A 15,252-nucleotide genomic window follows, 5' to 3' on the forward strand; every position below is an offset into this window, starting at 1 on the left:
TTACTGAATTTGTGTTATTCTTCGGTAAGCGATGTGAGAAGAAAACTGCGGCTGAATTAGACGGCGTTGATTGGTAAAACATCGTATCAAAAGAAGAAAGAATTGTAATAATTGCAAGACAGGCTTAGGGCCCCCGCACACGGATCATATCGCCATCGTAGTGTATGCGACAAAATGAACGCGAGGCTACGCTTCGTTATCGCACACTTGTGTTCAAATAGCGAACCGCACACGGCAGCAGAGTCGTGAAATACCCTGTACGCTTGTAGTTTGTTTTTGATTTTCAGTGCTAGTATTTAGTTTTTGAATAGTCGGCTTCAAAATTTCTACAAGCTCCTTAAAAACAGTTTTAGACATTCTGTAAAAGGTCTGACATTTATAATCCTTTGTGTAAGCAAAAGTCAGAAATTTGTAATCATCCTCTTGTAACTCCCTTGTGGCAATGAATAATCTGCTGTTTGAGTTATTCCTTATGTACGGATGCACCCAGTGCCTCCTCTTTCTTTTATTTCTGCTCCGATGGAGAAGATAATACAATAAAATAAATTCCTCTTCATCGCTCGACATATTGACAACTCGTACTTGTAGATAGCTAGTTGCATTGTGTGTGGACAAGCAAGCGTATCGTCATCGTCGCTACATTATAAAATAATTGTTGCAAATGAATGCCTTATCTTACCCCTCTTACTATCCGGACTATCATTTGTTACGATCGAGGGCATATACTCTTGATGCTAGAACTTTCACTCATATAAAAAAGTCAAAAAATGGATCGATTTTTGAATGAATCGCTTACAAATACGAGGAGTTCTCTCGATGCGAATAAGTATGCTGTTCGAAATATGGGGAAAAGTAGTGCCAAATCTCGAACACTACTTCAAGGCGAAAATATGAAACACAGAACAAAGTTGTATATCATAGAAAATACTATTTTTTTATATTGCAACTGAAGATGGGCTATTTCAAAAAGATGAGTAGAAATTTCTGTAGTGTATTCGAAAACTACTAAAAGTGTTATTAACTATGTAATTATCAGAAGTTAGTCTTAAAAAGACAATTTAGTCTAAAGTCTTAAAAAGACTATTTCCATCTTTTACCTCGATCTGCCATTTTATAGAAAAACGAGTGAAAAGATTGGTAATTGAACCCGTATCGGTAAACAAAATGTAGGAGGCGCTTTGAAGTTTTTCTACTGAAACCCACCGTTGAACCTTGTTTTTGGTTTATTGAATTGTTTTTGTTTTTTTTTCTGCACATGTACGAGTATAAGAATATTTAGATAAGTTTTGCTCACCAGATTTTATTTTTTTTATAATTTGGTTATGAATTGAAGTATGTTATAATGGATTAATTTTGGTTGGCTTCATTTAAGTTTTTAAAAAGTAGCACCTATACTAAGCGTTACGAACCTCGAATATAAGAAAAAGTTTTTGCTATTAGCGGTTGCGCCTACATATTGGCACACACCTGAATGTTCTCATAAAAACCATTTATGTATAGCACAACATCAAAACATACACCATAAATTGGAGGACGAATTCGGCCAAACAACTAAACGAGGATGTACAAGCGAATTATATATAAACATAAACACATGTACTATATGAATATGAAAGTTTGCTTGATTGCTAATTTTTTGTGGTTTAAAGAGTTGTTTTAAATAAACGGAGAAGGTTTGCGAGTTTTTAAGACCCGGTAAGTGGCGCTGTGTTCGAGATACTACGAATTTTTTTTTGCTTGATTTGATTTATTTTGGAATACTATAGTATATGCATGTTTCATCTGCCTATAAATAACTGCTTTGGAAAGGAATTGACTGCAGGTAGCGCTGTCATGGAATTATTACAGATTTTCGTACCTATGGATTGTCTGATTTGGTTCATAATCGGGAAACGTTTTAGTTGCTTAAAATAAATGTTTCTGGAAAAGTAGTCTTCCTAGGTGGATATTTCGAACTATCGTTTTTATGGTTGAAAATTATTGAAATCAGCTCCTATAAACAAGAAGAGGAATCAAAATGTATATGCTATTTAGTGAAAGATATTGTTTATGAATATCCAACGGGCGGGAATTGCTGTTACTATAAGCATTCCTTACACATGGTAAAGCTATTTGGGTAGCTGGTGCTGACCTAGTGCTAGAAGAATGGTATTATACGAGAATTACACACAAAAAATTAATTCCATTCAAAAATTCACATTCTTTTATTTTTGCTTTCTTTTTTTACAACCAAAATGTTTATTGATTAAAAATAAATGGCTGAAGAAACTAATGCGAGTTTGTTTGGATACACTAAATGGGGTTGGAGTCGAATTACTATAGAAATCGTATTAAGAGTTCGATTCATCAAAGCTCAATGTTTTTGATTTGTATGTCAACTTTGACGAGATGCATGGTACGTGGCGATCACAAATAGAGAGATCTACAGTTTTAAGCCGACTCCGAACGGCAAACGATTTTTTGTGAGAAATTTTTCATAGCAGAAATATACTCGGAGGTTTGGCATTGCCTGCCAGAGAGCGACAAAAAAGAGTGACATTAGAAAAAAAGTCTTCTATCATTTGGTGTCATGTCAACCTATACGACTGGAACATTTTAGTCAGACAAAAATTTGGTGCGGTCGGGTTGGGTTCACATAAAATTATGAAAAATGCCATGCAGGTGGAGTCGCGGGTAACTTCTAGCACATACTTTTACATACACGTACCATACTCATATGTATATATAAAGTCAAATTTATAAAAATCCGTTATTTTTGTGAGGTCAAATGAGTGGTTCGTTAATGATTTGAACAGACATTTTCTGATTTATTCTTCATTCTGATAACGAATGGATGAAGGGTTTAAAATAAAACCAAATCTTACCGTTCTGTATTATTGACGACACTTTGGGCTTCGAATTTTTGAAACTCGAATGTTACTCGTTGGCCTTTAGGAACTTTGATTTTCCATCTGCAGGATACATAAATGGGTTCCTGATCCAGCGTGCTCAATGACAGTATACCTGAATCATTGTCAACTTCACGGTAACAAAGGCCATATAAACGCTGAAATCTTAACTTAAATCCTCGGTGCAAATAGCTTCCAGGGAATGTTACAAAGCGTAGCGTGACTGCATTTGTATCAATATCTAGAACTGGCATAATCGTAGAGTTCCCATATAAAACTGTTACTGTTTCAGGGTTCTCGCTAAGTGTAACAATTTCAATACGATCAGATCGATTTATGTTACTTCTTTCGTAAGCTAAATCCAGATCACTAAAATTCAAACGCATTCGAGATCTGGTGGGCATTTTAATTGTATAATCACAAACGGCTGGTTTTGGATAAGCGCCTATCTCTGGGTACCCATTTGATGTGATTTCGCCAACTAAGTCTGCATAAGTGCCACCACAGTTGGCAATCGATACATTAGCTTGAAATCCATTCCGTGGCTCGTTTAAATCGGTCAAATAATGTAGTCGAAGAATGTTTCCTGTCGATCGAATTGTATTCGGCTTTGTACAGAAACGTCCAAAACTACGTGCCAATTCGGTGGAGCCATCAAATATTTCGATGAATTCCTTTTTGCAATATCGGGTATTAAAGCTGAAGTGCCCTAAAAATTCAACTTGCAGTGTTTCGCCCACAGGACCAATTATAATCCAATTGCACTCAGTGTGTGGGTTGGGAACGTTGGGATAGTTAGGTGAGCTTATGTTAATTGAACTAAGGTAATGTGTCAGCTGTATTTCGGTATCACACTCTGCAATTGCTTGATATGTCATGTTAAAATCCAAATCTTTTTCAAAAGGATTAGTCCAGTTGAGGTTGTATTTAATTGTTAAACGGTTGGTCGACGATTCCAAATTTTTGACATTTCGACCTTCTTGGTTGCATATGTGTCCAGGGGGTAATATCGGTGCATTGTCATCAAAACCGTCATACACTATTGCATATTGGCGGCAAGTTTTGGCTATAGGCACAATATTTTTCCCAAAATCTAAACGAAGAGCAATCTTCCTTCCGGTCGGGACTTCAATATGCCATATGCAATATGAATTGGGATTCAACGAGCGCATAACATTTGTTCCTAATATTTGCCCTGCTAGAGCGGTCATATTCGATCCGCAAGCAGTCTTTGCTAACGATGTGAAACCGGTGCGATTGAAGCTGAAATCTGTATGAAGCACAAGTTTCAAATATGGTGTTCCTTGTATAACTTTAATCGGAATAATAGAGATATCATTGCTGTCAGAAATATCCAGTTCTTTATGCCAGTCTATCAAATTAGTGGATGTTAAGATCTGCAAATAATCTGACTCGCCGTATGTCTCAAGCTTGACCTCGTATAAGTTCAGCACAATGTGTTCGGTAGAGTCTTCCGGTTTTATTATCCATTCACAGTCCAAATTGTGAGCATAACCATTCGGATAGCCGGGCGAGGAAATATTTAAGCGATTGCTATAATTTATTACGAATGTCCTATTGCAATCATTTCTGGATAGATTAGTTTGCGCACCACTGTTGCTAACAGTTTTCCAACCGATTTTAAAAGCGTCCAATTCATTATTAATACTAACCAAATATAAAACATTGCTACTAGATGTGTATTGCCAAGGAGAATCCGGAATGGGTATTTCCAAAGCTAAGTCATCAAAGCCATCATATAACTGTTGATTAAATTAAAAGTTAGTATAAGCTCATGCAAATTGTGTGCATATAAATTTCCTTACTTTCAAGCCTCTATTATATTCCTTGAAATTGAGAGAAATAAAATTTCCTCTGGGCAATAAAATCCTCCATGTGTATGTTTCTTGATTGAAAATTGAATTCAAAGGCGGCGACTCGATCGAACCTGCAGTACTATGCAGCTCATTGTTGTGTGCTGAAAAGAAATAATTTGTTTTTATGAGGCGCAAAATTATAATAATATATAACAAATTTAGATTGATCTGAAAATGAGACTCTGATGTGGTGTCTTCATCTCATACTCTCATCCAAGCCAAAATTTATTTCGCACAAACTATGGATTTTAAGTTGACTTCATGACGTCGTATAGTGGGTATTGACCCTTGAGAATTTCGATCAATACACCTGGTCTGAAAGAATTAACGTTGAATGTTTTTTTTTGAGGCATAGAAAAGATGAATATAAGACAAACAAATTTTTGTTGTGTTTTGGAAATTAGTATTATCTTTTGAATTTCTTACTACTGGTGATTTTAAAAGATCAGTCGATGTAGACTTTGAAGCCTTTTTAAAGCATTATTCTTAGGCTTTTAATTATGGGGCCCCAAGTAAGTTCTTTGTTAAATGCTCAACAACGATATGGGATGAGTACTTTCTTGAATTTTTACTGAAATATAATGTATCAATAGTAAACCGAGGTAACGAACTGATATTTAGAAATACAATAAGTATGCAATGGGATATATCTACATTCAGCCCATACAAATGTCTTGGACCTGATGGGATATTCCCTTGCTTCTATAAAGGGGCTCCAATACATTGACTCCACTTTTTCCATACTATACGCTATTGCTACCTACGAAATGGGATCAGGTAAAGGTTGTATTTTTTCCAAAGGTAGGAGAAACCCCCGAACAATTGTCTAAGCCATACAGACCAATAGCCTTAGCTCATTTTTTCTCAAATGGAAAATATTTTGGACAACTTAGGTAATATCCCACTGCATCAACTTCAATTTGCCTACCAACTTGGCAAATCTACTAAGACTTCAATAAACAGTCTCGTAACTATTATTGAAAAAGCTATTTAATCAAAACAAATTGCACTTGGCGCTTTTATTGACATACGAGGAGCTTTCGATAATCTATACTATAAAGGTGAATGTCTGTACGTTGTCCGCGCATCACTACGAAACGACAACACCAAATGACGTAAAAATTTTTATACATTCGTATTTTCACCCAATGAAGGTTAAATACATGTTTTTATGATGGAACTCCCTTCCCACAGCCTCCAGGCCGCGCCATCACTCTCATTCGTCACTAATAATCGAATGTTTCCTTAAATTTAATCTAAAAAATCTTAGTTTTTCCTATTTCCCACTATTTATAGCACCCTAGACTTCTTAATCCGCATAAGCTGTTCAACTATGACCCAAATGCAAAGTTCAAAAACGGTTTGTGATAGAAAATTAATAAAAATAATTTTGCTTGATATTTTTCTGATTGGTTGTTTTGATTTTATTCAACGAGGCATACCAACGGATGCCGGGTATTGTAATATTATGGTTATTAATAAAAAAATATTTTCTATGAAATTATTGTTTGTAATTATTTTATATACATATCATAAATCCCTCAAAAGTACTCCTACGCGGGCGGGTTCAAGCTAGTACATCCTATGAGGCAATCAACAATACTCTATCTCAAAAGTACCTACCTAAACCCATCATAAGATGGAATCCAGAACAGTGGGCATCATGGTTACAAGACGTTGCCCGCATGGGAGAGTGCTCTCTCCTTTTCTATGGACACTAGTAATAGATGAACTTCTCCACAAACTGAACAATCTAGGACTCCACACTCAAGGTTATGCAGATGACCTGATGGTATACATAGTAGGCTGCTATGCGAAGACCATTTCTAACCGTATGCAACAAGCCTTCACTATAATAAACTAATGGTACACCGACAAAGGGCTCTCCATTAACCCATGGAAAACTGCACTAGTGCCGATCACTAAGAAAAGAAACATCAACATTAAATATCCTGTCTTAAATTAATCCACTTTCAACTCTCCACAGAAGCGAACTACCTTGATATCAACCTTGACAAAACGTTCGCTTTGGAAGTCTAAGAGCTTCTTTGCCTGCACAAGGCTTTTAGGAAAAACATGGGGACCCACCCCCAGAATGACTTACTGGACATTCATTACAGTTATTAAATTTATAGTCACTTACACTTCCATAGCATGGTGGTCTAAAGTTTAGTGACGAAGGGCGGTAAATGATCTTAACAAATTATACGGCATCATCTGCGTCGGTATAACAGGAGCAATGTGCTTCTATGTACCTATACCACCGCTTTCAATTTCAATAGAAAAAGAAGCGCGTTTTAGAGCCTTACGATTATGATGAAGCGCTTTACGATGGAGATATGAAAGGTCATTTAAATATCTTAGAAGACTTCTGACATACTCCTATTCTTCATAGGGTGGATACATTATCTCACAAAATCGTTCTCTTCAGGAACTTTCAAGTTCTTATTAATGAACGTAAGGTCTGGAAAAAATTTTATCACTATCAAACACGAAATCAGATCGAACAGGGGAGGGAATCAATGGGCCTAAATTAAAAAAAATCTATACTCAACAATCCTCATCATGTTGGTCTCCTTGCCGCGGGGATGAGGCTTAAGTGGTGATTTAACCCTCATAACATGAAGGCTAACTCACCACGAACTAAGAGGGAAGCTCCATATGGGGATTGGATTGCCAGTTCGGCACTGAATGGCTAGCCAATCCCTATGAGGAGATCACCGCACCGACGTTCCCCCCATCGTCCCTAACCCTGGTATCCCATCTTATCCTTTCCCTACTCCCCCCCTAATCCAGGGTGTTATGCGTTACCGTGCCCACTGGATGGTTTGCAGCCAGGGGTATCCGGCTGTATTCTAACGGCGCCCTCCTGATACCGGGTCACCTCAGGAGGTAGAATGACCTTGCCATGGCAGAGGGGACTGCCATGGTCGACGTTTCCCCTTTCCCCCCCTAAAAAGCTTAGTCCGCCACGCTTGCCACGTCGAGCAGCGCGGACGATAATGAAAATGGAAAATGCAAAAAAAAACCGTAGCCTCGGATAAAGGCACACACAAAACGAGACCCAACCCTACAGGAAGGTCAGGTCTTTCGTCAGGAAAGACCACGCATACGAGCGGTGCCAAGCCTGTGGCTAAGCCAGGGCCTGGCTCTCACTCCGTCCCTTCAGGGATCGCCTCCACGGCAGCGAGGCCTATTACTGGTAGCCATCCCAACCCTGTCTCAAGACAAGTTGGTGATGACATCCCATCTACATCTGGGGCCAGGAGCAGACCCCCCCTCGCAACAAAACCTTCGGGAAGCAAGGACGGCCCTGTCCCAAGACAAGCCGAGCTTGCTGTCTCCGTCACTCCAGGCGACACGGGAACTCCAGAAGGAGCGACACCCAAATCAACGTCGGTGGCACCAGACCACATGGCTCAGCCAATGGTTTCTGGAGCTCGCCCTTCTGACACAATCACTGCCCCGGGTAGTACCCACCCCCGGAAGCAAATTAGTGGTTCAGAAAGGTACTACCGTACCAAGCGTTCAGCCTTCAGGATCCTGGAGAGACTGAAGGATACTAAACTAGAGGATCTGACGGAGGAGCAGTCAGACTCCAAAGCGTGGGCTGAAGCCTTCATAGCCGAACACCGGGAGAAGGCTAAAATGGACTCTGCGCAAGGTAAGCGCAAAAGGTCGAGTGAGGGGACATCGGCAGAAGCCAAAAGATCCAAGGTGTCCGCCACTCAAACAACTAATGCTCTCAAAAAATCTTTTGCGGAAGTAGCGAAAGAAAGTCATATAAGGGCGGTGATTGATCGCAGTTCCCATGACGGTGCGATCACGCAAGCAAACTGGGATCTGATAAGCAGGAGTCTGTGGAAAGTCTATAGGGACATCCTGCAAGAAAATCCAGGACCCCCACCCAGCTGCTCAGACGCGGGTTGGTTCCAATCACGCGTCAAATTAACCAGGTGCGCTGATCAACGATCGGTCGATCTGTACACTCTGGCAATTAAACGCATAGGGGAGCCTTGGCCAGGGGCCCGTCTCGACGTGGTCCTCCGTGAAGACATCCCCAATCGGCCAAGATCAAGAGCCTGGATACCACAGTTCCACACCGACCCAGAGGAAGTGTTGGAACTGCTCAAACTAGGCAACCCCGAGCTACCTACCAGCGATTGGAAAGTAGCAAAGATTGGCGAAGTGGATGGCAAGAGGAGACTAGCGGTGATCATCCTAAATGAGGAATCACTGGATCCACTCGCTAACCTGAAATGGAAGGTGAACTACGGCTTCCAATCACTGACACTCCATGTCTACAGACAGGATGTAGCCAGTAAAGGCAGCTCCGCAGTTAACTTGACGTCATCCGCGGAGGAGACGACGGTTGCGTTAGACAACCTAACGGACGACGAGGTGGCATCCAATTCCGGTATGGTAGGCGAACTCTTCCGAAGGGTTACCCTAGAGGATATGGGGGAATATTCCGATCTCTCAGACGCTCTGGAGGACGAGGAATATATTCCCACTTCCTCTGACGAGGAGATCGCTGACCAAACCGTGGTTGGCTGTCATCTAACAACGCACACCAACGATGGTGGGGGTTGTACAGATCAACCTCCACCACAGTAAGGCGGCCTCAGCCGCACTCATCCTCCGTCTCGCTGAAAGAGAAGAGGAAATCGCTCTCATCCAAGAACCATGGGTCATAAAAGATCGGGTTTGCGGGTTGAGTAACAAAGATTTTAAACTGGTCTATGTCACCGACAAAGGTAAACCCAGGTCGTGTATACTAGTGAAAAAACATATTAATGTATTCTTATTGATGCAATTTAGCGATGCGGACAACGCAGTAATATCAGTGGAGTCCTGCGGAAGGACAATATGGCTTGCCTCGTCCTATATGGCACATGACGCGGTACAACCACCACCATCTCCACTCCTAAGAGGTGCAACAGAGGAAGCCGCGAGACGTGGCATACCACTAATCCTGGGCGCAGATGCAAATGCTCACCATCATGTCTGGGGGAGTACAGACACTAACGAACGCGGTGAGTACATTTTTGAATTCATCATGTTTAACTATCTTCATATTAGCAATATAGGCGACTCCCCTACCTTCGTAACAGCTACTAGAAGGGAAGTTCTGGACATTACGTGTGTCAATGAACGGGGGTCACAAATTATAAGAGACTGGAGAGTGTCTAAAGACAACTCCTTCTCAGACCACAGGTACTTAACGTATAGCATTGAATTACCAATTAAACTGTGTAAACCGGTCGTGAACCGCAAACGCACAAACTGGGGTATGTTCGAAAACATTGTAGCCAACAACCTTACGGGCATGACATACCAAATTAACTCCGAGCTACAACTCGACTCTACTGTTGATAAACTGACTTCAGCATTTCAACAGGCTGCGAAAGCAGCCTGTCCTCCGAGGACGAAAAGAGGCAAACCGAAACCTCTATGGTGGTCCACAGACATAGCAGACCTAAGAAGAGAATGCAGAACCAAGTATAACGAAGCGAGAAGAACTAACTTGTGGGATGGATACAAAGACTGTCAACGCAGATTTAAGTATGCCATTAGGGCAGCTAAAACGGCGTCTTGGAGAGATTTCTGTCAAAAGATAGATAGTACCTCTGAGACAAGTAGACTCAGGAAAGTTATATCAATGAACCACAGCAACCCTAGTTACCTCATCAAAGAGGACGGCAATTGGACAACTAATAGTGAAGAAACACTAGAATTACTATTGCAGACACACTTCCCAGGTTGTCTATGCAATGAAGATGGTAGAACTCATCCTACAGTTCTCAATGGGGGTCCTCCAATAGATTTTATTACGGAGGACAACATAAAATCTGCCATTGGCAGTTTCAAACCTTATAAATCGCCGGGACCAGATGGAATTATCCCCGCCGACCTGCAACACACAATTAGTATGATTGCACCTAGACTCGTCTCAATTTTTGAGGCAGTAGTACGACTTAGTTATATCCCCAAGAAATGGGCGGAAGTAAAAGTGGTCTTCATTCCCAAAGCAGGAAAAACCACACATACGAGACCGAAGGACTACAGGCCGATCAGCCTATCATCCTTCCTGTTAAAAACTTTAGAGCGATTGCTAGATGGGCACATCAAGGGGAAGATTGGCAACAAGCTATCACCTTCCCAACATGCATACAGCAAAGGCAAATCAGTAGAGACGGCGCTTCACTCGCTGGTCGACACGATTGAGAAATCACTTCACTATAAGGAATACACCCTTGCTGTCTTTCTAGACATCGAGGGTGCTTTCAATAACATACACCCGGAAGCAATTACCAAATCGCTAACAGAAATGGGAGTAAACAGAGCGCTCGTCTCGCTCATAGAGCGAATGCTAGTCGGGCGGACGATTCGCGCAGATTTGGGTGAAACATCCATCAAGAAATTTCCGATCAGGGGCACACCGCAGGGTGGGGTAATCTCTCCACTTCTATGGAACCTGACCGTCAATAATCTCCTTCAGGAGCTAGAAAAAATGGGAGGTAAGGTAATCTCATACGCAGATGATATTGTAATAGCAATCTCTGGCAAACACCTTCCAACCATGTGTGATCTTCAACAAAGAGCTCTCAACAGACTATCACTATGGTGCAAGAGTCGAGGACTAGAAGTAAATCCGGGAAAAACGGAACTGATACTGTTTAGCAGGAAACACAAAACACCTGCTCTTCAACAAATTCTTTTGGGGGGAAAACCCTTTAAAGTAACAGAAAACGCTAAATACCTAGGACTTGTACTAGATAGGAAGCTAAATTGGGGACTCACAGTCGCAGACAGAGTACGCAAAGCTACGACGGCGCTATACTCCTGTGGAAGGCTCGTTGGGAAAAAATGGGGTTTGAAGCCCAGTATGACACACTGGCTGTACACAGCAGTAATTAGGCCAATTCTCTACTACGGTATTGCAATATGGTGGAATGCCCTGGAGAAGGGCGTGAACATCAAAAGGGTTGACAGGGTCCAAAGACTTGCATCTGTTCTTATCACCGGTGCAATGTCAACCACACCGTCGAAAGCACTAAATGTGATACTAAACTTCCTTCCGGTAGACCTGCAGGCAAAGTACATGGCGCGCAGTGCAGCAATAAGGCTGAGCACTTTAAGTAAGTGGTCAAACACAATTTATGGCCACGGCAAAATCCTGGATGGCACGTTGGGACTTCCCAGACAGGTGGACTACACAATTCCGCCTATACTTGCCACTACAACGTTCGTGACCCTCCTACCCACGAGGGAAGAGTGGGAGCGTGACGTGGTAAGACAGGGCGAGTCCATCCATGTATACACAGATGGCTCAAAGCTCGATGGCAGGGTGGGCGGGGGTGTGTATTCCGAGCATCTGGGGATTTCCTTCAGTTTTCGGCTCCCCAACTACTGTAGTGTCTTTCAGGCTGAACTGATGGCAATAATGAAAGCCGTGACACTGGTACAGTGTGATGCGATATCTGGTGATGATATCTACATTTTCACTGATAGCCAGGCGGCGATAAAATCCCTCACTAAACAGTCGACAACCTCTAAGGTAGCCATGAAATGCCGCAAATCTCTTAACGAGATGGCTGAGTCATTTCACCTAACGATAGCATGGGTTCCTGGCCATTGCGACATAGAGGGGAACTGCAGAGCTGATGAACTCGCGAAAATCGGCACCAAACTGACTAATGAGCACATAGACACTGATATAGGTATACCCTTACAAACATGTAGACTACATATCCATGAGGAAATTGTAAGAATAGCGAATGAAAGATGGCGAAACGAAGCCACTTGCAATATAGCCCGACAGATGTGGCCGACTCTCAATGCTAAACGCACAGAACTTCTACTAAGGAGAGACAAACATAGTCTCAACATACTGACTTCAGTCATAACGGGGCACTGCCTAATTGGTAGGCACGCCCAGAGAATGGGTGTGCAAACACATGACTTCTGCAGAAGTTGTCTAGACGAGGAAGAGGAAGAGACGATTCAGCACCTTCTGTGCCATTGTCCTGCTCTATCCAGACGTAGACTCGCCAATTTGGGCAAACATTTCTTTAATGAATTAGAAGATCTCGGCTCTGTCGAAATTAAGGATCTAGCAAAATTTTTGAATAGTACACTGTGGTTTCAGGAGGGATAAGGGCTAGTTTCCCCATGCGGCATCACAATGGGCTACGAGCCTGAGTGTGTCCACAATGGACAACCGCTTCAACCTAACCTAACCTAACCTACTCAACAATCTTCCAAGCTGAAATACATGCCATTGAGATATGTTTGAGGGAATATCTCCATAGAAAGGTGAGAAGAACACACATTTACATACTTTCAGATAGTCAGGCTATTTTAAAAGCTGGTACATGACTGCCTGAACCTTCCCAACATGTCAGGGAACTTCAGCACAATAGTATTGGGTTGGGTTTGTGGACACGAAGGGGAACGAAATAGCAGACCAACTAGCAAAAAAAGGGGCAAACATGACCGTAATTGGTCCTGAAACTTTCTGTGTACTTACAAAGGGCCCCAACAAATTTCTCAGGAGTTGGGAGGAGAAGAAGTTCGTTGGATACTGGCGGAATTGTATTGGTCAGCGACAACGAAACAATTCCTAACGCCTAACAGAGGAATTTCTGATAAGCTACTTTCACTTAAGACTTCTAACTGGTTACTTTACAGTCCTCTGTAGTCTGAGATACCACTTAAACAAATTTGGTCTCTCTGAGACCTTCACCTACCGATTCTGTGAAATGGACACTGAACATTCAGAACACATCCCTTGTAAATCTCCTGCGCTAGGCAGAAAACGGCTACACCACCTTGGTAGTATTGCCGTGCCTCCATATAAATTATAGAAAAATAAACCCCAAAATGTGCTAACTTTTCTCAAAAGCCTAAAATATAGGGTACCTCAGCAAGTTTTGCACAATACGTCTATTTTGGTCACAATGCCCAGAAGTCTAATAATAAAAATAATATGAATTTCTCGTGCTTCTTCCGATAATTATGGACAACTGTAATTTTCCCATCTATAAAATTACCATGGACGATATTATATCTAAAACATGAATAAAATTAATTAATTATAAATTTGAATTAAAAATAAACCAAAATGTTAACAAATAAATTTCAAATTACTGAATTAATTTTTTCTATTGTATATTTGCGAGAAATAGAATTAACAATGGAAATTATTTGCAGGAGGGAGCTCAATTCCAAAACGATTTGTAAAGCAAAAGTTTAATAAAATCAATTATAACATTTGAAAAATAAGAAAACTAATACTTTTCATAAATTCTTATCATGAAAAATTGTTAAAATTGAAATGAAATGGTTTGCATAGAACCCTAACGCAAATCAATTTAAAAAAGAGAAGAGAATAAAAAAACAGTGAAAATTGATAATCGATAAAAAAGCGTTTTGTACGACAAAATTGAAATACGTTTATCTAAAAAAATATTTGGGCAAACACGTAGCGCGGTAGTCGTAATATGGCCCTGAAATAAGGAAAATAATGAATGTAGGTAGTATTGTATTGTATTTACTAAAAGTAAAGTCTCAATATTTTTTCGTAGCCATGGTATTTACCACCGGAGTTAGCAGTTCAAATATAACTAAATTTATCTGAAAACAATAATTTTTAGCGGTTTAATGCAACTTGTCCTTTTTGCTAAATTCACTATACAGAATTGCAAATGAGCTATTGGGGTAATAAAGCACAAAAACAGACTTCTTTAAATTTATAAAATATTTTAATTATTAATGTAATTTTAATTAAAAATTAATTATTATTTATTATTTAATATTAATTTAAATTTTAATTTATAACACTTTAAACAAAATTATTTATAAAAAATTTACAATAATAAAAAATCAAAAATAATTCAAATTTATCATATTTATTTTTTAACCCTAGAACACACACCCAGAAAATACCACGTAAACACACACCCGGGATACGTTTGTACCCGGGACCTTAGCTTGCGGTTTTTTTAATGCTTATTCAACCGATTTCTATGATTTTTTTTTTAAATGTATATTTTAATATATAATAAGTATTTTGTCTTTTGTTTCATTCGAATATTCCTACTGGTTCCAGCGATATGGGCAAATAAAGTCAGGACATGCAACAGTGGATTTTTGTTTTTGTTGTTGTCCTGATAAATGCAAAACAAAATAATATAATTTATAATAATATACTTGTAGAGTAACAACGAATACACATTTTGGTTTTTATTTCATTGAAATATTCTACCTGGTTCAAAAGATATGTGCAAAAAGGTCGCGAAAGGTATGGGTACGTAGGTAGGAAATACACTGGTATAACTGGTTTTTGTATTTTATATGCAGCTGCAAGGGTTGTTTTCACACGAGGTGTTGTTATAAATGCTGCCTGTTGATATTTTCATTATTGTTTTGGTGCTCAAAAGTGTAAGAAGTGAAAATATAAGTGAAAATAAATATAACTGAAA

General features: G+C 40.1%; 2 protein-coding genes across 2 annotated transcripts in view; one reads left to right on the forward strand and one right to left on the reverse strand.

The window, feature by feature from the left end:
- LOC128861216 (cubilin homolog) overlaps positions 1 to 15,252 on the reverse strand; it is a 57,484-nt gene that overhangs the window by 8,378 nt on the left and 33,854 nt on the right. The window contains exons 15-16 of the mRNA XM_054099174.1: positions 4,715 to 4,866; positions 2,865 to 4,651 (exon numbers count right to left, since the gene is read on the reverse strand). Coding sequence (XP_053955149.1) covers positions 2,865 to 4,651; positions 4,715 to 4,866 — 1,939 coding nt within the window. The remainder of the gene's footprint in view (positions 1 to 2,864; positions 4,652 to 4,714; positions 4,867 to 15,252) is intronic.
- On the forward strand, positions 8,233 to 9,742 carry LOC128861217 (uncharacterized). Its single transcript, XM_054099175.1, has 2 exons — positions 8,233 to 9,522; positions 9,587 to 9,742. The coding sequence occupies exon 1, from the start codon at positions 8,414 to 8,416 to the stop codon at positions 9,380 to 9,382; it is 969 nt and encodes a 322-aa protein (XP_053955150.1). The 5' UTR covers positions 8,233 to 8,413; the 3' UTR covers positions 9,383 to 9,522; positions 9,587 to 9,742.

The sequence above is a fragment of the Anastrepha ludens genome, chromosome 4, assembly GCF_028408465.1.
Source record: "Anastrepha ludens isolate Willacy chromosome 4, idAnaLude1.1, whole genome shotgun sequence".
Lineage (NCBI taxonomy): Eukaryota > Metazoa > Arthropoda > Insecta > Diptera > Tephritidae > Anastrepha > Anastrepha ludens.

Excerpts from the sequence above, each read along its gene's own strand:
- LOC128861217 (XM_054099175.1), top strand. The coding sequence starts at position 8,414 with ATGGACTCTGCGCAAGGTAAGCGCAAAAGGTCGAGTGAGGGGACATCG.